The 23,430-nt window shown below is 37.1% G+C and overlaps 1 protein-coding gene across 4 annotated transcripts; it reads right to left on the minus strand.

Moving 5' to 3' along the window:
• Positions 1-358: 358 nt before the first annotated feature.
• Positions 359-23,058, minus strand: LOC113684299 (protein FAM13A). Of its 4 annotated transcripts, none has more exons than XM_089199378.1 (28): positions 22,725-23,058; positions 22,042-22,477; positions 20,465-20,567; positions 19,197-19,304; positions 18,998-19,075; positions 18,263-18,330; positions 17,912-17,975; positions 17,296-17,418; positions 17,142-17,199; positions 16,651-16,741; positions 15,810-15,856; positions 15,498-15,546; positions 15,188-15,327; positions 12,464-12,535; positions 10,741-10,788; positions 10,282-10,388; positions 9,302-9,403; positions 8,770-8,951; positions 8,245-8,304; positions 7,198-7,398; positions 6,202-6,351; positions 5,380-5,681; positions 3,829-4,344; positions 3,515-3,716; positions 1,929-2,092; positions 1,521-1,622; positions 1,061-1,115; positions 359-552 (listed from the first exon to the last, which is right to left on the minus strand). In XM_089199378.1, the coding sequence occupies exons 2-28, from the start codon at positions 22,159-22,161 to the stop codon at positions 484-486; spliced, it is 3,381 nt and encodes a 1,126-aa protein (XP_089055504.1). In that variant the 5' UTR covers positions 22,162-22,477; positions 22,725-23,058; the 3' UTR covers positions 359-483. The 4 variants fall into 4 exon arrangements, with proteins under 4 accessions (XP_089055504.1, XP_027057443.2, XP_089055505.1 ...); XM_027201642.2 differs by having other exon boundaries at positions 5,380-5,678; positions 22,725-23,057; XM_089199379.1 differs by lacking the exon at positions 8,245-8,304 and having other exon boundaries at positions 5,380-5,678; positions 22,725-23,057.
• Positions 23,059-23,430: the final 372 nt, after the last annotated feature.

Genomic DNA, 23,430 nt, shown 5'->3' on the forward strand with positions numbered 1-23,430 from the left:
AATGCTCCGAGCGGGACCCGACGAGTGAAACATCCTGGGACTCAAATGGTAACCAAGAAGTCATTTTGAACGAAACCGAGACTGGTTTAGTATTCAAATGAACAGAGAGTGGTCTCTTAAGAAACTCTGGTGCTGCGTCGGTGGTGGGTATTGACGATAATAACTAAAATGGGAATTTAAATGGCACCGTAAAGAGTTTCTATATCAGACGTTTCAAGCGTTAGCCCTTCGTCAGAGCAGAGAGCTTATGTACCATTATCAACTCAGTTTATAGAACCAAAAATACTAAAGGCTTTTTTTTTTTTTTTTTTTGGCGCAAAGTGAGTGGGTTTCTTCCGTGTCAGTAATATCAAGTCGATTTTCGTTTGACAAAAAATAACTTTTTAATTTCTTTTAAAACTCTTTACAAAATTCAACATATCATAAAGTCGTTTCTATTAACAAATAATCGAAATAATATACACAAGAAAAAATCTCGAAAGTTTACATCGTATTAGTTACTTGGCGCTTTGTCAACAAAGCCTCTATAAGCTTCAACTGATGCTTTATGTGCTGTAAGGGAAAAAAGATTTCAAAATTATATCACAGTGATTACTTTCACTCCGTAAGACTACGGGTGAAGAAATAATCGCGAAAACTTTTGAAAACGAAAATAGAACCGTTACTCCTTACGTCAGGCCTAGGTTACGTTACTTGAAACAAAGACACCCCACTGTCATGCACATGACGACATAAGACATTCTTCACTCACAGAGGAAATAAGGCATAACGACAATTAAGTTGTTGAAAACGTACCCAACGGAATATCACCATCATATGACAGAAAATTCTGCCTTGGGAAATGTCGTAAAGGAAAAAAAAAAAACCTCTTTTTCTTTAAGTGGTTTTATGGTCACGTGTTAGCAATTCTGATGATCAGGTGTTCGAAATGCTTAGCAAATCAATCGAGGTTCGTTCTAAATCGAATAAAGTCGCACGTGAATTTCTTGTCTCATTTTTCAAGTAAGAACGCGGTGGTGTTTTTTGGAACAAAGTGAAGACAGAACTGTGCAGATCTTACCTTATACTCGTGGTAATCATTCTGCATTTCACCTCTGTCGTCTCGCTGCACTCGCCTGGAAGGCAAAGTTAAAAATAAGTATCAAAACATTAAAAACAAATTAGAATCCTTGAAGTTACACTTCGCTATGTGTTGACAACCAACTAGATTTTTCAAAAAGCGCAAACCGAGACGAGGCTTTATAAAATACTCTTTTTGCCGATGAAACGTCACACTGATGAAGGCATTTTGTGCATCAACAATTGTAGCTCAGAAAACATTCGTGTCGGGTATTCTTGCGGTGTTTGTCTAAGGTGACTTTTCATTTCTTCAATTTTTTGTCCTCAACTGAATCTTTGCGCCTTCAACATACTGAAATAAATTCGTACGTGATTTTTTAACGAGAAAACGAAAGTCTACGTTGACTAATTAATGTTAAAGAAACTTTTTTTGGAAGAAAGTCAGCTAGTATGTCTATTACCGTCCAGTTTCCTCGAAGAACTCATCCTCAAATGTCTTGAGTTTCTTTCTCATTTTCTTTTTCTCTTTTTTTTTCAGTTCTAGCTGCTCACTTAACTCATCTCTGAAAGGTGAAACAATAAAAATCCAGTGATAAGTTATCAATAGGAATTCCAAAACAATAGGAGCGGTCTGGAAAACACACAGAACAGACGGCATCCAAAAACTGCTTGACGAATCAGCTAATGGGCCATGAGACTTGATACATTCATCCAGTACTTCATTCTGATATAAAAACAAATTCTCACAAGTGATCTACAGGGAAATGTGAAACAGCTAGAGGCGAGAATCACAAATAAGATTTTGGGAGTTAGAAGATTGCTGTATGACCAATGTGGACACTTGTGCTTCTGAGAATAATCAAGCTTACCGGCTCATTTCGTGGAATTTAGCATCCTCCCTGAGCTCGTCCCTGAACTGAGCGGAGTCACGGAGTGTCAGTGTGTCCTGGATTGTGTCACCAAAAGAGTCATCATCACCATCTAATGTGTCTGTGTAGGGCATGTTACCTGTACTACGCCTCCGGGGTGACTCCTGTAAACAAAGCGCGGTCTTACGTAAATTACTGTTCCACATCTTCAGCTGAAAGCGCAACTGAAAATGGTAAATTGATAACTGCGCAATATAAATTAATAATTAACAATTGTTCACCGAAGTGGTGGTAAACAGTGGAAAATGTCCACCACTCTGAACGACACTGAGGTGAATAACTGTTTTAGTATATACCAAACAGATACAAAAAATTGGTTTAATTCTTTCAATATACCGAAAAATGGTCGAATTGAACTCTTGAAGCGCCATTTTGTCTCATCGGCTGCTCGAAGGTGAATAGCACTTGCTTTTCATTCACCTTTGTGGTATATACCAAATATTATTATTGTCATTAAGGTAAATATTAACAGTGAAAGGCGCCTTCACATTGATTCCGGTTTTTACAGATAGTCTGTGCCCAAACCAAGTGAGCCCTTCAGCCTGAGCTTATCCCGGTTTCCGTAGGATGAGGTTACCCCAGCATTTTATCAGGCCGGGCGTCCCTGACAATTGGCTGGTGTCGATGCACACTCCTGGGAGGGGAGGGAGGGGAGAGAGGGGAGAAGCACAGTGAAAGCGAAGTGTTTTGCTTAAGAACACATCACATCACCCGGCCAGGTCTTCAACCTAGACCTCTCGATTCAGAGCCCACCGCACTAACTCCCAAGATAGAATAAGACTAATCAAGAGCCGAAAGAAATCAAATAAAACAATAAGCAGATTTAATGCTGCATAAGCTGTGGTATATTTTACCTATGACATAATATTACTTTGCTCTCCGTCATACTTATTGTTTTATGTTAGAAAAACCATAATTTAACCTTACCATAACATTCACATAGTTTCATAGTTTTTTACTCAAGTTCCGTTATTTCTTGATAAAAATGCCGTTTTTAGCAGAGCGAATTTGACAAGCAAATTCAGTGTTGACATGGTGTGCAGCTTGTACGGACCTTGCTCTTAAAAACCACGTAATACTAGACTGAAACAAGGAGTGACTGTATGACCCGGCAAAAGAGAGAAAGAAAAGAGATTTATTTGTTGAAGCAAAAAGCAGTCCACCTTCTGCGTCAGTCACTTTTTCAGCAACTAAATTCTCATCTTAAAAAAGAAAAAAATTGTGTATCCAAGAAAAGACTGGCACAGAGGAGTGCTGACAAAAAATCTCTTCTCTTCTTCCTTTGAAAAAAAAATGGCACGAAAAAAAATCTGGGTCCATCACGTGGAATCAAACTTTAAACCTTCCATTGCGCGACCTGTTGCCCTACCAATTCAACTACAAAGATTCCATTGGTGAACAAATCCATATACATGTGACAAGGTTCTTGCAAACTGCTAGGATCAGTCACGTTAAAAACGCGTGTCTAAACACAGCAAGTGAGATGGTTAATTCTGAATTAAAAAAGTTGAAGAATTCCAGCCTACCTTGCTACCAGTGATGGGCAGAGACTGAGTAAGGTTTCTAGCAGAAGAGCCTCCACTGGGTGAGTGCAATAGAGCATCTTCATGAATTGGAGCCAGATCAGATACCATTCTATCGATTGAACTAGTGCGCGGCCGGTTACCTTGGACTTTCACGGGCGGTTCCGTGGCGGGTGTGGAAAGTTTCCGCTTGATTGTGCGGTATCTAGGAAAAATTCAGGTCAACGTCTCAACAAAGTACAAAATAAAAAAAAAAGAGTCTCAACCACCACACCTAACCTTTTGCTCATATCTCTCGTCAAAACTTTAGCACTAACCTGTCATACAAAGGCCTCATCACATCCTTGTCATTTTTACTATTAGGCCGACCGAACACGCTTTCATGTTGAAGTAGCGCCTTTTGTACTGCCAGCTTCTCATCTTGAAGCTGGTCTCGACTCATTTGTTCTACCTCCTCCGGTCTGCCGGTATCCTTCCTCTTCTCTTGTAATTTTTTCAGCAAACTTTCCAGGGAGTGTTCGATACTTGCGGGCGTGGTGGTAAGTAAAGGTTCGCTATTACTGCTTTTCAATCCTTGTCCGCTCATCGGAGGCACAGTTTCGTTTAAGCGTTCTGCTTCTCCTTTAGCGCGTTCTTTCAGCTCTTTCAGCTGTTTTCTTGCACGGCCAAGTTCTGCCACGTACTTCTTTATGGGCGCTTTTTCGCTTTGTGAAGGTCTTCGCCCGTTTTCGTCCTCGAATGCGTCTTCGAAGTCGCGTATTTTCTTCTTGAGCTGACCGATTGTTTTAGTGAGTTGTTTGACGGTTAATTCACCCTTTGGAGATGTATCCACTCTAAAAAGATATGAAGGAAAGAGAAAGTAGGAAAATATACACTTGGTGGTCCTTTACAAAGTGTTGGCCAGGTTCTGTAGCCTGGATAGGAAATCTTCAAAAGCTTTCTCTTGCAGTAATTTAAATCTCAAACAACTTAATAGTTTAAAACTCAAAAATATCAAGGGAAAGTCTTAAAAGCCAAGTGTTAGACATTGCTGAAGCTAATCTCGATGTGATAGCCAAAAATACTAGTTACATGTCCAAAAATCACGCGCTCTTTACGTTGCTTTCAAGATACAAAACGAAACGAAGTGAAGAATCGAAGCAGGTGCTATAAATAACTACAACTAAAAAGTTATAACAACTATACGTAAAGAAATACACAAACGTGAAAACTGTAAAAAAGAACAGCAAAAGACACTTAAAATCGTTACACGAAATTCGGGACAAATGGCAAATTGAAGACGAAAAAGATTATTCAAACAGTCAAACGATAGATCCGAATGAAAAAAATCCACGGTGAAGAACTTATACACGTGATGTCAACAAAAGAAAATTACGCAGAAAAAAGGAACAGAATATTGATAAAACATTGATAAAATATGACGAAAAGAACAATACGAATTCCTAATACGTTACGCCAATCGAATTTTTTGCGGCTAAACCCAATGTCTGGAGCATTATGGGACGAATAGTATTGTTAAAAATCGTGCCAGTCCACCGCAGCTCACCCTCACATTTCCTTGAGTTTTCTCTAACAATAATTACGCTGGTCCCATGTGTACTCCCGGGGGCGATTCACTTCAATAGTAGAATACCAGCTTGAAACCCAGCGCCTACACATCAGTCTATATCACATTTCCCAACATTACTGGAGCTTACGTAACCATTAGTCTCCTTCCAGCAACTATAAAACAGTAAATGGCGCAAACAAAAGATCGGTAAAGAGCGCCGGAGGAAACAATTCTCAACTTCCGGCAGTTATTTCATCTCAAATCCCCCGTAGTTTAGCCCCCTTTCAACAACACTTTTCACATGGCACAAGTCCGTTACCTTCGTTCAAACCAGGAATGCTCTATCTGCTCATGGGGCGGTGATGGAGGACACTCGTGAGGAATGGTGCGGGTATCAATGGTAAGGGGCCTAGATCTAGGGGACAATAATGCTTCATCTGTGCCGAGCCCATCGTATCTTTCCCTGGGAGACAGCTGTATGCCGTCATCATGCTGCTGAAGCTTGTAGAGCTCTAATGGAGGGACAATGGGTGCTCCGTGATGCTTTTTCTTGTACTGCTTGGTAAGAAGTTCCTTCCTGGGTCTGAACGATGACGAATCTACTTCATCCACTTCGCCCTGCTAGAAGAAAAATACAATATAGCTCCAACAGAGTAACCAGGAACGAAGTAGACAAAAAATTTTGCTCAGTTTCTTTTCAAGCCTCACCGGGCCGAAAGCTTAAAGGCTATGGGTTGGCCAGTAGTGGTCATTCCGCCTGAATAGAGCCTTGTGCAAACACTCCACTTAATTGAATTGAAATAATGAAAAACCTCTAAGGAACCAAGCTCTAATAAATTATCCAGCCTGTAAATTATAATAACGCAGATAGCGTAATATCACAGATGGTGCAATCTGATTGGCTGAACTACTCACTATCAATTCCGTAACAGTTAGCGATTAGGGTGAGTAGCCCAATTGCATGCGGCGTGACTTGTTTGTCTCATTATTCAATAAAAACAATAGCCTGTCGTGATGTTAAGTTTGTAACGACTAACAGATTTCTACCAAACAATAGTATAGTGCGCTCTTGATTTCTATGCGCTACCACCGAAAGTTTCATTTCATTTTCATTAAGTAGAAGAACACCATCACCACTCACCTCTTGCCTGGATGAAGCTGAGTGCAGCTGAATCCTTGATGATCTGGAGGTTCTAGGTGATATAGGTGGTGTTGTCGACACTACATTTTTATTCTTTGCTTCATCAACTAAAGGATGTACCTTTGACTTGTTTTGTCTCTGTTGATCATCCTATGGGAAAACCATTGGAAGTTTACCAGGCAACACAATCATGACAACGCGAGGTCCTTATTGTCCATCTTGAAAAAAAACTTTGTTATTCGCAATCCATCTCAATTTTTTTCCGTGCCAAATCATTTCCGTTCCCTTTCGCTCCATAATAACTTCTTTTTTGTTTTACTATCTCATCGAAATAGTATTTTGAATTCAATTTCAATGCACGCTAATTGTCTCACGCTTGATCATTGATCATCCTTGTTCCCTTTTCACCTAATCTGGACTGTTTGGCTCTTAAAATTTAATTTATAACTCGCGTCAATCGTTTAAGCAATAACCGCCCTTTCTATCCGTTTACTGGCGTAAAAATCTACGAGGGATGGAGAGAGAACGTAAGAAAAGTTTACAAAACACGAGCCGGAGGTGAGTTATTTACCAGCATTTTCAGTGTTTCCTCAACATCCCAAGTGAGTTTTTTACGCCGATAAACCAACAGAACGTGTGACAGTGTTCACTAATTGCTTTTATAACAAAGCTATTATGCCGGTGTAACCAATCAGGGCGTTTGCGATACTTAAAATATGGCAATCGAATTTTGCGCGTTCAAAGTTTTCGTACTCAACCTTACTGTGGCACAACTAGTGAAGGATACTTAAAAAATTAGACATAAGGTAATGAATTTACAGGTAAATGTTAGCTCCACAGTATCAAGAAGTACAAAAGTTCACTTACAAACCTACAGGTCTTGTAAAGGGCAAGAAGCGGACTAACTTAATGGTAGGTTTGATAGCCTATGGAGCGCACACTTTCAAAATTACTTCATAAGTACTAGGGATAAATATTGGCATTCACCAATCACACCTTGTCCGAGTATTCATCATCTTCGTTTGAGAAAATCTCACTAGTTTCGTGTCGTTTCTTCAGGCTTGGCCTTCGTCTATTTTTAGGAGGAGCTGCCCTATTACGCGTCAAAGATTCCAAAATCTCAGAGGTCCTGCTCACGCTGAACAGAGGATCACTTTTACCTGTTCCTAATATTTCTTGATAAATATCCTCGTCATTCTGCAGCAAACAAGCAGATAAAAGAACTTGTAACAAAGGGTTTTGAGTACGTTTTACAAGCCTGGCAGAAAGCGGTACCTGAGGCCGGAATTCGACAAATATTGTGTTCCTTTTTGTGTCTTGCACACAAACGCCACTGGCCACTGGGTTCAGTTGCGTTTGCGAGCAAGTCACAATGTTTCTCCCATTCAACGCTCTTTGTTTCCCTTTTTAGAGGCATGACTGGGCGAAAGCTAATTGGTAAACGTGACGAGGAACAAGTTGTGGTGATGTTGTATTCTGGGTGTAGTAACTTATGATAAACTAACTGCCTATTTAAAAAGAGTACCACAACTGAGATATAGATAAGTTTAGCCGTGTTTACGCTATGAAATCAAGGAAAACTCATCCGCCATATCCCCAAGCGAAAATTTGCCTTGATCAGCGTCCTTTCTATATTAACCACTCAAGCATAATTTGTCTTGGAAAGCTTTACCTCAACAATGGGGTTCAAAATTCGTTTGTCCGCCTTAGGACTAAGGAACCTTCTAATGAACAATTTCCTGTCTTTATCACCAAAAACCACCTAGTCAAAGTTAATTTTGTTCAGAAAAATTTGCCATTGCAGCATTAGTTGTTGATAAATGGGTACAGTCTTCTTTGCAGCCGTTGTTTGGTATAGTGACGCAACGTTGGCAGGATAGAGAACGTGTTGCGTCACGTGACCAAAAAAACAGCTGCAGAGGGATAGAACTGAAGATTCAAATTTTCTAACAGGCCAGCAACCTTAACTGAGGTTTATAACTAAAATTGGAAACCTCTTGTGCAAAAGCGCTTATGATGCTGGGTAACAGAATCTCCACTCACTTTTTGACCATCGTTTTTCCGAGGAAATGTAGAGCTGAATATGTAATTGCTGTTCTCGTCCTTTGAAATAAGAGGAAATAGAACGCTTAAAAACCAGAAGCAAAGTTGTCGCTCTCAAAGAGTGGGCGCAGCGAAAGGGTGTACCACCCAATTCTGATACTGAATAATGTCAGCCATGCAGCTTTGAGTGCTTGTCCGTATGTCTTAGAAATTCAGTAAGTGTAATGAAGTGTTCCAATTGTTTGTCAATCCCCAATGACAGATTTTGAAACTTTGGAACAAACTCAACGTTCCACTGAGCTTGAATTTGTTTTTTGGTTCGTTTGGAGGTTGTGAAAACCACAATAAAGTTTCTTTTCCTCTACTTCAGATAATTCAGATTATTCTCTAAATCATGGTTTATAAATGGGTCTGGACAGCATCCGACCAGTTCCTTCAACTTTGTTTCTTCATCTTATCGCAAATCTCTCCATGACTTGCTTGACATGTTCCTAACAAAAACAACGAGATAAAAAAGCCACTTACCACACCAATAACTATTCCCTTCTTTTCGAACAATTCAAATCCTTCAGATTTGGGTCTCTTCTTCACAGGTTTCACCACACTTCCCTTCTTAACCTGGTCTTCTTCATCTTTAGTGAGCAAGTCCACAGCTTCCTTTGTAACCTTCTTTAGCGGGTTACTGTTTTCAACAATGCCGCTTGAATCTGCAAACGAAGAAAAAAGTAAACTATTTGAGTTTACACATTTTTGAGAAAAGACAGTGGTGACATAAATAATACCACTACTACTGCTAGATACTTCGAGCGCTGTAGTTAGCCAATTTCGCGGGCGCAGTAACAATAACAACGACAGCAACAGCGAAACCAACACAACTAACGGCAGATAAACATGTCACAGGAAGTACAATGGCTTTACCTTAGAGCCAACAGTTGTTACTGCCATGTTACATTATGCAAAGTATAAGGCTACCTAAGCAGAGTAATTCATATGCTCTCACTCATCCTCAGTGAGTCTCAACCACTTGTTCACATCATTTACTGCTACATTCACCCACCTGATGTCTCTAGCTGACTCTTGACATTTCTTCTCCTTCTCCTCCTTGGTTTGCTAGCTTCCTCATCCGTGTAATTACGACTTGGAAGAGGTGGACCTGTTACTAAGATAAGCACACAGCAGAAACCCTCAGAAGCATTTGGGATAATGTTTGGTTCTAAAGATTAATACAGTCTTAATTTTCAAAACGAAGGGTTTCGCTAGTGAGTGTGGTGCGAGAGCCCAAACTGAGGTCATTCTGTTGTGTTCTTAGAGAAAATACTCCAGCCCAGCAGTAACCACTCCACTCAACAGTTTAAAAGGAAACCGACAAACTGCTCGAGAGAATCGTGAGGATACTTGAGCTTTAACTGGTCAATCCACTGTAATGGAAAAAATCCCTCCTAAGGGGGAGGGGAATGTGGGTAACAAAACGCCTAATGGCCTTATCCTATGGAAACCAAGACTAGCTTTAGCTCCAAATATTTCATTCTATCACCCTTTACACCTAAGCATCAGTATGCATATTCTCCAAACTGTTCTCCATACATTTCCTTGGGTGCAAAAAGGGGAATTTGTTTTAAAATCACGAATTTCTTTCGTTGGTGATCATTTGCTTTATTCTCGTGATCTTAATGTTTGATTCAGGGGGGATATTGTGAGGAGAAATTAGATGCTGGTCATTATAGGAGGTCAAAGGGTTAAAACCTGTAGGAGTGATGAACAAGTAACTTTTCTTCATTATATCACAACATTATCCACCAAGTAGGTGACAAAAATAGACTAACACATCAACTGGAGGGTTTTATCCCAAAATAACACCACACTCTTCAAACATAGTTAAAAGGAAATCTACAGCACATGGAAGAGAAGATTACATTTCAGAGCTACACAACAGAAGCAGCATGAAGAAGTGTTCCTTGTGATTGTACACAGCATAGGTCATTTCACCCTTTAGCCGTGATGATGCAAAACAATTTATCATTTTCATTGTTAACATACCTTCATCTCCTGACTCTGGCGAGTGTGGGCTGTTTTCATCTGTAGACGTCAGGTCAGGCCCAAACAAGTGTTCTTTGATGGTGTCATTAATTGTTTTTTGTACAATTCTAAAATACAAAAATAAACATAATTCAATGCTTCATGTTGTGTCCATGCTTATAAGCTATGTCAGAGTATAGTGTAAAACCATATAGTTAATATATAAAAGCTGACAGGTATTCTGATGAAGTCTCTTGTTCAACTCTGACTTGGCCTGTGATTAGAGATGTACATGTACATCAGAGAGTAGGTCTTGCAATTAAAATGCTCATTAGCAGTTTATCATAAGGACCCGAGCTTTAATTGCTTAGCCCTCAAAAAGTAAATAAAAGGTGTACGTACTTCCCAGTTCGTAACAAAATTCTGTGATACCCTAAATACAATCAACTGTAATCTGTATCTAGTGCAACCAATACTTACTCCTTGCCAGCAGGGGGCTTGGTAGATTCTGGTATGGGGCCTGAATCACTGGAAAGGTAAGGAGTTACAAACATTTTTAGAGGTGCATAACCAACTATTTCTAAGGGCAAAATTCAATTCATCATGCTTTTCTGATGTAGGCAATCTATGGACCACTGCACCAAGTTTACACAAGCCAGATTACATGAAACCTCTGAATCAGGACTTCTTCCCTTTGATATTTAAAACAAGGAATGAGAATTAAATAAGGAAAATGGGATAAAATCACAAGAAAAAAGATCATTTTGGCAACAGCTTAATTAGTTAACAGTTTACTGATAAACTTATTAGATTAGTTCTGTTTTACTTCCTCACTACAATTTATGTAAATACTGGTACTTGTTTGCATTTTTTTCACATTTGATTTTTTTTCCTAATTTTTGATGAAATGAAAGAGGTTTCAGAAGTTAATTGCGACAACTTAAATACTGTATGATTCTTATCAATAATAATAACAACAACAACAATAATAATAATAATAATGATAACAATAATAATAATAATAATAGTAATAACAATAATTATAATAATAATAGTAATAATAATAATGATAATTTAGCAGTGGACGACCCAGGAGGTGGCCCTTCCTGTCCACTTTTTCCTGGTTGACTTGGAATTTAGAATGTTGGTTTTCGCAGAGGAAGGTTAAACCTGAGGGTCTGGAGAAAACCCTTGGAGCAAGGATGAGAACCAACACACTAAAGTGAAACCAGGTCCTGGAATCAAAACCAAGTCACATCACTAGGGGCTGAGTGCTCTCACCACTGCACCAACCCTGCTCCCACTCTATCACTTGTCAAACCACAGTAAGGAAACTGCACAAAGTGATTGTTTTTCAATTATTAATGAACTACTTTCAAATTTCAATAGAGAAAGAAATCAGATACTTTCAAGGACCTTAACCAATTTCAAAACCCTTTTCAACCCTTGTGAGTCATGACATTCACTCACTCAGCTATTCTCTGTTTTTTGTTAAATCACTCCTATAAAAGATGCGTCTACAATCATGAAAAGGGCCGTAAAAGGTCTTGAAGTAAAAGCTATTTTCCATGATGCAAAAGAGCAAAATTGTTTGCATTGTTGGCAAACATTTTCTCTGTGGCCACTGTTGATGGGAAGAAAAAAAAAAAAAAAAAAAGAAAGAAAAATAGAGGTAGGGACATGACAATGAAAAATTTACCAACAGTCCACTTTCACATATCATATGTTTGCAAAAAATTATCATGTTCAAAAGAACTCAAAATGATACACAGTAGTGTCTTTATATAAAAACAACTGAGAAAACATCTAAGAATAAGTATACACTTATGAGATAGTATTTAACCTGATCCTGATGTATAGTTGCAAATTATATAAGGGGTGATGCAATTTTCTATTTTCAAACTGCTATGCCAATACAAGCAAGATCATGAATGTCTGAATAAATGCAGCATTGTGTCCCAGTTTCAAGTGAGTCATATGAGTTTAATCTGAAGTGTTGCACCAAAAGACAGTTACAAAGAACATAGGAAAAAAAAATTAAGGGATTATGCACTTAAATGTAGAAGTAAAACCATAAATCATCATTTTACTTTCCCTCAGAACAAAAGTCTGGAATTAAGCATTTGATCCATACATGCAGACATTCATGGCATACATGACAGATAACTTTACCCTCAGATAGTGTATTTGTTGTCAAATTTACCTTTGTTGACTATTCCATGATGGTGAAACAGACCTCACATACATATCCAGGTCTTCTGAGTGCGGTGTTATACTAAAAGAAAATCAATTGTAAATTATGAAGGCTGGACAAATGTTCATCCCAAAATTATAAAATTCACCAAACGCACACAAATAAATCAATAATTGCCTACTATAGCACCTGCACTGAGTGTATTTCCATCCTTAATAACATACTGTTTTAATTATTCAGGGCAGGAAAGGATTGTCAAATTGTCAAATAACACAAGTCTATTTCATCTACATCACAGCCATAACGAAAAAAGAAAACATTGAGCTTTCGTGAGAACCCTGCTACATAAGTTGAATTTCAGATTTCTAATATTTGACATAACACTTATCGAAATGACACACATCTTCCTTGAGAATTTCAAAGTAATAATTTAATTATGAAACCCTCAGACAATGTGGCTGCTGTAAACTGCCCACAAAATGTGCATATACAGAACATCTGCCCAAGTAAATTGCCATTCTGTATGATTTCTATATCAATCAAGCATAATGCATATTCAAGGCACACAGGAAAATGCTTTCCAGTTTTTTCTGATGTGATATTTTAAAAATTTTTGTTTGAAAAAGACTTCAGATCCTAAAATAATGGCTACTTCATAGCCTGACAACACAACCAAAGATGAGCTTTTCATGGGAAAATTAAAAAATGTAAGTTTGACATGGTCAAGCTCAAAAAGCTTAGCAAAGCAGAAAAGTGGTAGTGCTAAAACAATGTCAACCATTTGCACAATCCCCACTATAATTTTTCCCCAGCTACATTGGAAATAACAAGAATCATAACCCTGTATAATGACATAATTGAAAGGAATGGTAGGGAAATGCAAGAGATATATCTACTGATTGAAATTATCTTGGTTAGAGAAGTGCCATACCTTGCATCAAACATAATTGTGTCAATCCCTTTGCATCTCAATACATGTCTGTGGCAATGACTTTTGAATAAATTTCACATATAAAAAAAACTGTATAGTGACAGAAATGAAGCCTATCTTGTGAAAAAGTGAAACCTTGCAATCTTCTTTATCTAATACTCCAGGAAAAGCTTAGTCATGTTAATTTACAAGTGAGATCTTAGAGAGTGAAAAACAAAATACTTGTTCCACAGCCATGAACTCAACCAATATTTCTCAGATGTTAATTTGCATAGGAAGACATGCAAATCTTTATAGTAATTAATATTGTGACCCTTGAAAGAGATAACATCACACACACATCACTTCCAAGTAAGTGTAGAATGCCATCCATGTTCCAGTCATTAAAACAATAACACACAGTATCAAAGTGCAGTTTGCAATTCAAAATTAAAGGATAAAACTAAACTAAACTAAAAGAATTTGTCCTAGCCATTATGTGAACTTCTGAATCCATTATAGCACCACTGAGTTGTTTTAAAAACAAACAATTTTCCCTAATAAATTGCATGAAATGCCAAGACAAATATTTAAGAGAAACATCCAAAACATTATTATCTTATCCAAAACACTTTAAGAATGTTTTAGCTGCCAACTATACCTTATCATTGTTTCACTCAAATTTTTCAAGAACTAACATGCATCTGTACACTTAAGGAACACAACAAGTCAATTGTCATGACTCTGAAATTATTTTGGGTATTTCAGCAATTTTGCTGACAATGCAGTTTACATTTCCTTACATCATTTCCATTACAAGGAGTACAACCTGTGGCATTTTTTCAGTTCCCTAAAAGTGGCCAGAATGCATATGGTGTTTCACTAAAACTAGTGCACGCATTATGTCACAAGCTGCTCTTAGGATGTGAACAGCATCTGTACCCATTTAAAACAAGATAAGGCAAGATGAGACAAGTTGGAGGAGATAAATTCGCATTGTTAGCTGAACTAAAGGAAAAATTGGATTCAGGGGAAAGTTAACCTCATGAACCATTGTCACAAGAGGTATGTGTAGAGGAGTGCTGTATTCATAACAAAGGCTGAGGTTATGCCAAAATTAACAGTTACCATAAATGGTCAATGTTTTTGTGGATAATCAGATGTAAAATTTAACACAAAACTGTCAATGAATATTATTTTGACCAAGGAAGAAGGCACACAGCTCACAGGCCACTGTCTGGCAGAATGAGTAGCTAAATGTAATTTCTCCATAGTTAACCTTGAAACCTAATGGGTCAAAAGCTCGTGTAAACCACACCCTACAAAATTTTCTACATCTTTATTCCAATCCTCCCTCCTATAGACAACACTTGGTTATTTGCACTTTGTAGTAAATGACTGGCTAACCCTTTCAATCACAAGAGAGGCCAATATCAATACATCATCAGGCATAAAAGTGACCAAAAGAAAGAAAAATATCAACTGAGGGGACATGGTTTGATTCAATGTGAAATTTTCAAAACTAAAATCTCAACAAACGTCACTGCTACAGCAAGTAGTGGCTGTTTCCTGAATTAACCTAGTATCCTTAAGACATCAAACCCTCCATTTTACTAGTGATATGCAACATAATTTGATTTTTGGAGCCAAAGTCTTATCAAAAAATTTGAAAAAAATATTAAGTGGTTAACTACCAGATACCAAACTTATTATCTATGGTAATTGCTTCATTCCAATGAAAGCTGGGATGAAGGGAAAATTCTCAAAAAGAGTATGGCAAGAGTATGAGTAAAAGAAGGAGAAATCCTTGAGTAGTTACTTACTGAGTGGAGGACTGTGGAGACTTTTTTGGCTTCTTTACTGTGGCATAAGTGGGGCCATCTTCTCCAGCCTTTTCTTTCTCTCCCACGAGATGAAATGAGTCCTCATCACTGGCTGAGCTTTCATTCTTTTCATTAACAATCTGTAAAAGAGACCAGTCATTACAACAGCATAGTACATTCCCATTATCAAAAAAATTTGATAACCAGACACCTTTGTCCACCCAGGGGGTACATACACACACTGTATGGTCCCCTGCAACTTGTCATGGAAACCTTAGCCAATACTGAATGGACTATACTGGCAACACACCTTTTGTAGTGATTTGTTAGGTACCCGTAGTGTTGGATGGTCATTTGTCCTAAGAATAAGACAAGAGATGTTAGCTAACATGGCTATTTAGTTAAGGCAAGACATCACTACATGCCAATTTACTGTAATATCTATCCATGTCTACAATCACATGACTGTAGAGTCATAAATCTCTATAATTCTACACTACAGTTGAGTAAGAACAATTTTTTAAACTTCTAAAGCTGTGTTTAGAAGCTTCTTCAAATGTTGATCTCTTTATAGTAGGATTATTTGAGGTGTAAATGGGTGAAAAAGAGCACAACAACTCACTTTGTTTCTTGAACTCTGAATATGTCAGTAGTGGCATAGGGAGACACCTATAAGGTGAAAATTTTAGGCCTTTATTATAATGAGAAAGTATAACAAATGAAAGTGAGTGAACAACAACAATCTAAACTTCTTTTTGGTAAATCAAAGAACACCTATGGCCAACTTGTGCATAAAGTACTTAATCTAGAGATGAAACATGGTTGTGCCCTAGTAATTACTGCTCTTTGTAGCAATGCAAGGCTGCTGTTATCTTAACAGCCAAGCTTCCAAAATCATGGAGAGATCCACAAATATGGTGCCTACCCAGCTTTGCAGATTAATAAATGCAGATAAATCTTCAAAAACAGCACAAAATAGTATCTTGTGTTTATTAAATTTCTGTTGGCAAAATTTATCAAATTTAGATGCTGCAATCCAAATCTTTGCTTGCACAAGCCAAATTTGACTACTTTCCATTTCTATGTCAGGTTTTGCCTCACAGTTACTCAATAAATATTTGCATTGTAATACAATGACCTCAGTTCTTATTTTATATCAGATCATAAACAATCAAAGCGATTCACAGTATTAAATTTTGGTTTGTGCTCAAACTTGATAACCTTTTGTTCACTTGGAAAGTGACATTTAAAGCAACCCTGCTTAGTATAAACTGTAATGAGGCCTCTCTGTCATTTTATGCATGGTTACAACTCCAATATGGTTTCCTGCTCAGGCAAGTTTGAGACAACTAATTAAGGCAGTGTCCGCAACTTAGTGAGTGAGTGAGTGACTCATTTACATATCAGAGTCCCCATAAAAGCTTGTTTGCAAGAGTTAAGAATGGACTAAAGGCATTACCAACCTCAAATAATGTGTCAAATTCTTCAATAAACCTGCCAACTATTGCATTAGTGCGTCCTTGTTCTCGCAGACCTTCTAATCCATCACCACATCTGTAACAATACAATTTGTGATTCATTAACCATGATCATATCTTTTAACCTTTTATACCCTAACACCAGTATGCAAATTCTCCCCTCTGTTCTCTACACATTTCTTAAGGTGCTGATAAGGTGAATTTTTTTCAACATTCAAGAGCTTCTTTAGTTTGTGACCATTCCCCTTTATTAACCTTAATGATCGATTCAAGGGTGATAATGCAAGAAGAAATTAGATACAAGTCACTCTTAGGGGTCAGTACATTTAACTTTAAACTTAACTGTCAAGTGTTGATAATACCAGCTATAAAATAGTCCCTCAAGATGATTGGATAGCTTACCAATTTGTACAGGCAATCATTAATAACCTTTTTTTAATAAGCAACTATACAAAAAAAGCACATTGACCTGTTACCTGAAAAAGTTTGGTCCAAACACAATAGCTAAAGCTGTTGAACTCATTTTATTGTTTTCTGTGGAAGACAACAAAACACGTGAGTAATTAAACAGTGCAATGATGGACAACAGCTCAAATGGTTAGCTATAGAAAAATTCACCTACTAAATTACCTTCACTCATAGAGACTGTTACAAGAAAAGTGCAAAGGTACTTGAGCAAGTGGTAATTTGATGCTGGAAGCTTCTCTAGCAATGCCTTCATATCAGATAGACCCCCACCATCATCTTTATGGGCTAAAACAAGTACCAAGAAACATATACAATAAATAAAGAGTACAAGTAATGTATGTCTTAATAAGTTAGGAGTCTGGAAATTGTTTAAAGGATATTGTTTGAAAAAAATATTTCTATATAAACTGATGTGCTTTAAAATGATTTCCAATCCTAAGAAAAGCTGTAACTGCAATTACAATAATCACTTGTCTTTTATGCCACTCTGTCATGTTGATGAATGATGACAATGCATTAATCATTCTCAATCCAAGGCTTTTTTCATGCAGTACAGGCCTCTGAGTTTTATATAATAAACAAAATTGAGAATTACACACAAGCTTGTGTAGATATGAAATTTCTCTAAGAGTTTTCTACTCAATATCTCTCTTGATAGATATCTAATTGAACATTCACAGAGAAATTCCAATCAGCGTAAACCCATGTATTTTCTCTTCATTATATGTATCACATTAGCTGTGACATGCACATTGTTAGGACATAATTCCCCTCACACCTTGATAAACTTTGATGAAATCTGCTGTCATATCTTGAGGAATAAGTGGCTCAGGTAGTTCTCTCTAATAAATGTAAACAACCATTTAAACATGCATTGGTGTTAAGTAGTATAAGCAAGAACATTTCATCATTCTTTAAAATTTCACATTCTGTAAAAAAGCCCCCCCCCCCGCCCCCCTGCCATCAGAAAAGAGATTTCAGTCAAAAAGGAAGAACTTTATGACGTGTGCCTATAAACATGACTGCCACTTTCTGCTTCACAGTAAATCAACCAACAGAAAGTCAGATAATTAATTGACAAATCTATGAATCAATCACAAGTACATGTAGTCAACTACTCCCTTCTTACCAAGAAAAGTTTAAGTAATCCAGCAACAGCCATAACATCTCCAACTTGTTCCAAGTTGGCTTCACCATCTAGATGGAAGTGAACACAAACACAAGAAATTACCCTTTTTCACATCAAGACCAGAGTTGCAAAAATCACTATCTGTCACAAGACAATGTAAAATAAAAATTGACAGATATCAAACAATATAATTATTATGGACAAATTTGATAAAAATAATAAGTCACAGGGAGATTTCCTGTCGAAAAAATTTCCAAATTAAAACAATAAATAGTAACATCAAAAACATGTCTGGCCACATTTCTCTTTTGTCTCACGAAATGGAGGCTTGATAGAATTCATATCTTTTCAAGATTCAAAGGTTATTTTCCATTCTGCAGACACTACTTTAGAAAACCAGACACCTCAAGACAGTTTAATTTATTTTTTCCCAGTATAAAGAGCAATTTTCAATTGGGTAGTGAAAATAATCCATGATTACCTTGCCTTTGCCTTACTTTCTCATGTGATTGTCCAGAAAACTTGCCCCACTTTTTCAACCAATCAGTTTCACAGCTAAAACCTATCATAACCTAGCCTCTTGTGTTTATTGCAATTTCTTGTTGGCCCCTCGTGATATTTTTCTTGCTATAATTGGCTATTGTGATTGTTTTAGTTTTGGTTTTAAGGCTCAATTGAAATGCGCTCTAACTTAAATGGTAGCACTATAACGATAAAACAGGATTTAAACATTACCTCTGTCGTATGTTGCCTTGAGGGACTCAACCACCTTATGATTACCACTTATTCGAAAAATTCCTTCCTGGTTTAGACCTAAGTGACAGAATCAAGGTCACTGAGTTCAGATACATGTATGTATGTAGCAAACAGTGATATCATGATTTCCTCCCTCTGCCCCCCCTAAAAAAACCCTAACATACATTAACTACATTACCATGCTCTTTGAGGTATTCTACAATGCTTGTGATGATCGGGGGTATTTCACATCCTTCAGACCGCTTCAGCAACTCATCAATAGAAACTCCAAAGGTCCTGTTGGCACCTGGAAAAACACACACATCAAATAGTAAGAATTACAATGAAAAATAAGCTGCCATTAAAATGTACAATTAAGAAAATGACAAAGTAAATTGCCTATGTAAGTACAAATTATTTCTCTGTTCAGACCATTTTCAAATTTTTTATTTGGTACAGTTATGACAAATAGAAAACAGAGAAAATTGTCAATATATATGCCAGTTTATAAATTGTTTTCAACAAAGGAATCCAAGAGTACAACCATAGCAATGTTTTTTTAAAACGAGTTGATAATATAAATTGGCCACTATAAAGAGTTTCTAAAGCTGATGTTTCAAACATTACAACTACAAACATAGCCCTTCATAAATGGCCTGGATATAAATTGATTCTCCAAAGGGGTTTACAAGCCACAAAAATTACAACATCCAAACAGGATAATTACAAGTTATAAATGTTCTGGTATAGGAACATATAAGAGATAACAGAAATCAAAGAGAACGAAAAAAAAGAAAAAAGGAACACAAACAAAAACAATGTTTATTCCCAACCATACAGTACCTAGGGGAAGGAATTTTATGGAGTTAAGGGCTGAGAAAAATTATTTCTACTTCACCTTCATTTGCCTTAAATACAAAGTACCGCTTAGGAGACATTAAAGAAACTGGGATTCTGGTACGCTTCATGAAATTTTCACTATGCAAGCATCATCATACATAAAATTATCATGTGTGCTAGATACAGTCTTTAGAAAGTTGCACTTTTTTGGATAGTTGTACAACTTTTGGGTTTACCCTATAACAATTTTGATGGTGTTTTTGGTTTATTTTATGTATATATTTATTTGATCAATATTCATCTGTTAACATTTATTTGCAATGATACTCCTTTATTTTTTCTACCACTTTCCTAATCACAGAGATCATATGATTTGCTTCCCCTCTCAAATATTATAAACATTTGGATTGAATTTATCTCATATTACTTTTTCATTTCATATTTACAGTACTATTTATTAATGTGATTCTGCTGGGTAACAATTACTAACAAGTAAGCCACTGATCAGACAAGGATGATGCTAAATATACTTGCTTCTAGTCAAGAAACAAGATTAAAATCATTCGATAAATATCTTTGGTTGATATTGTTCATTGGGATAAACTGTATTTATAAAATCTGACTTACCACTGCCTGTACTTTTCCTTTTTGGCAAGGGTGAACTGATTTTTTTTTTCATCTTTGCCATTCTTGACTCGGAAGTCTGTGAGACAGAAAGCTGATCGGAGCCCTAAAGAATGAACAATCAAGGATTTGGTAAGAGACTTAAAAAAAAAAAAAAGAAGTATGCTAGCAGATATATGTCTCATGACAAGTCACTTCACAATGTTTTACTTGAGAATATCAGCTAAGAGACCTAACACTTGCATAATAGAATAAATTTTTCCATTTACCATATGAAAAAATTTGTAGATCATTGGAAATTTGTTTTAGCATGTATACATGAATTCTCTTATAGCTCTCCTCATGACAGTCCATCACATGACACGTCAGTGATACTGTTAAAACAACGTGACTGACTCCCATGTAGTATCTTGAGGATCACTGTTTATTAATGATATTAGTATTCTTGTAACTCCTACATATCTGTATATCTGACATATTGTTCATACTTTAAAGCTGCCTTAACAAATAACTGAGAAAACATTCAATAAAACTCTAACTGAAGAGGGGATTTCACAACAACAAAAGCATAGTATTTTTGTTTCATCAGACCAAAAGGTGAAGCTGATGTTTCACAGGGAATATGGATAACCCTGTAATATGAGACTACCATGGTATTTCACATAGACATGTAATTAGGGTTCCAAATTTCTGAGCCTTGAAAAAATCATACAGCATTGAACCATAAGAACCTTTCCTTCCACACTCAAACACTGTTGTTTTGTCCCTATTTAAACAATACAATAATTCAGCCCAATCCCTTTTCCCCTTTAAAGTACACAAAGAAGGAAAATAATTCTTGCCCCCAAAAGTTAGTTTGACCCTTTCCTTAAATTTGCAAACAACTGTATTCTAAACAACACCTGTTCAGCTTTTCAGATGAGAATAGTTTTTCAAAGACTACAGAATAATAAACCTTTCCTAACACTAATGGACGGAATTCTAAAACATTACATATTTATCATTGGCTGATTCCAATATTAATTTGAACATACTGATTAAATCCCAAAAGGAGGACTAAAGAACAAAAATAGTCCTTGCAAAAGAAGGTGTGTATTTAAAAATTACAAAATAATGAACTGTGCGATACGCACTGCATTTTGTGGGAGTGAAGCGATAACGGCTGAAATATTATGACAAAGTGCCTTTCCGTAAATAGCCATGTGTATTACACTGCGGGCATGACAGTTCACCAGCAGAAATAATGGTACACCCGGTAAAGACAAAACAAACGCATCTGGTCTTTAAATTTAAAAGGAAAAATGAAATCGCATATCGCAAGAGTGTAGAATTCAAAACAATAAAAATTGAAAGGGCCGAGGGGAGTCTCTATGTCCGGATAAATAGGTTTTATATCAGCCAGAATCTTTAAATCGCTTCAATGTAGTGCGGATTATAGTTACAGCAAGAGCAAAATGCAACGTTAGCATACAGCTAGGGAATGGTGATTCTAACCAGTGTAAGGGCAGTTTAGTTTGCTATTCACGGCCAAGAAACGGGAGAACGCGGAAAAAGTGGGATTATGTATTCGTTAATCTTACCTGCTGGTTTCTCACGGAAACGCTTGACTCGGAGGCGCATATCAACATCGGACGAATTGCCTGAGTAAGACCTGTTTCTACACTACGTTGTCGATTCACCCCTCCTTCCCTCTGACTCATAGATCCGTGCTTCCAAACTTACATTCAGCGTAATAATCCGAAAATAAACAGCGAATAGATCGACCAAACGAGGCTACAACGATAATGCACCTTGAACCATTAAAAGGATTCCTTTCTGGAGCTTGTCAGATTCTCATGTCAGACAGAATCTTATTGAACGTCAATTAAACCAGTTGGACACAAAACCATTGCAAGTTTCTCCTGAACTGTTTGAAACTGGCATGATCCCGCGCGAAACTTGTTTGATGCAGCCACGGACTGATCAAAAGTGTGGCAGACCGAAGCAACTCCAATCGTTGATGCGATTGCTGACGACCTAAACAGAAAATTAGGGAGCTGAAGTCAGTTTCAATCAAATGACAGAGGTTCGCTTCTATGTTTGCAAACAACACAACGCCTTAAACAGACCTTAAGCAAACAAAACCTAACGAGATCCCCTGCGAGAGTGGTCGTACATTTCCCTCTCGTTGATGAAGTCGATGTCTTGTAAACGGTACACAGAATAACAACAAGTAATTAGCCTAACTTGCGACGATCGTGGTCAAAGAATTCATTTTACATACCTTGTCGACGAAGATTTTCATAGAGCAGCAGCGTTGGGAAAGTAAATAATAAATAACAAAGAATATTCTCTCTAAAAGTTACTGGATTGATATTCAGTCCGTTGTTTTCAAACGCTTTGGGCTAAAAAATACTTCTTTTTCGGGACTTTCTTAGCTGAGACCACTTTCCTCAGTATTTGTTTACAACAGAGCAGGTGCTTATGAATCACTTATTTAAAAGTGCCCAGAGAAAACCCGCGATATTCGACATAGATTGTTCCGCCAGTCAATTTTTCAGTTCAGCTATCTAAACTTAGTTTGCTTAAATTTTGCGTGTAAATACAAGCTTACGTCAAAAGAACCAATCAGACAGTAGCATTTTAGTCACATGGACTATCCCATGGATCATCTTGGGGAGAATTTGATGAACAAGTTGTCATCCTGCCCAGGTTGATTAAGCAATTTTTCAGTTTTTCTTTTTCAGGTTTTCAAAAATGTTCCTGATATTGAATCCATGGTTAACTTACTAACTTCACCTTATTTTTCCTGAATTAACAGGCAATTCCTTAATCTAGTACCCGGTGACAGTTATGGTGTCTCATTGCAAGGGAATCCTTAACATGTTCCTAAAACTTACTTAACTTTTTACGTAAAAAAAATTGTTCAGAGCGGTCCTAAATATCGCCTTTTTGCTCTTCCGAGTATACTACACATCGCTATTGTTACA

This window comes from Pocillopora damicornis, chromosome 3 (assembly GCF_964200805.1).
Source record: "Pocillopora damicornis chromosome 3, jaPocDami1.2, whole genome shotgun sequence".
Taxonomy (NCBI): Eukaryota; Metazoa; Cnidaria; class Anthozoa; order Scleractinia; family Pocilloporidae; genus Pocillopora; species Pocillopora damicornis.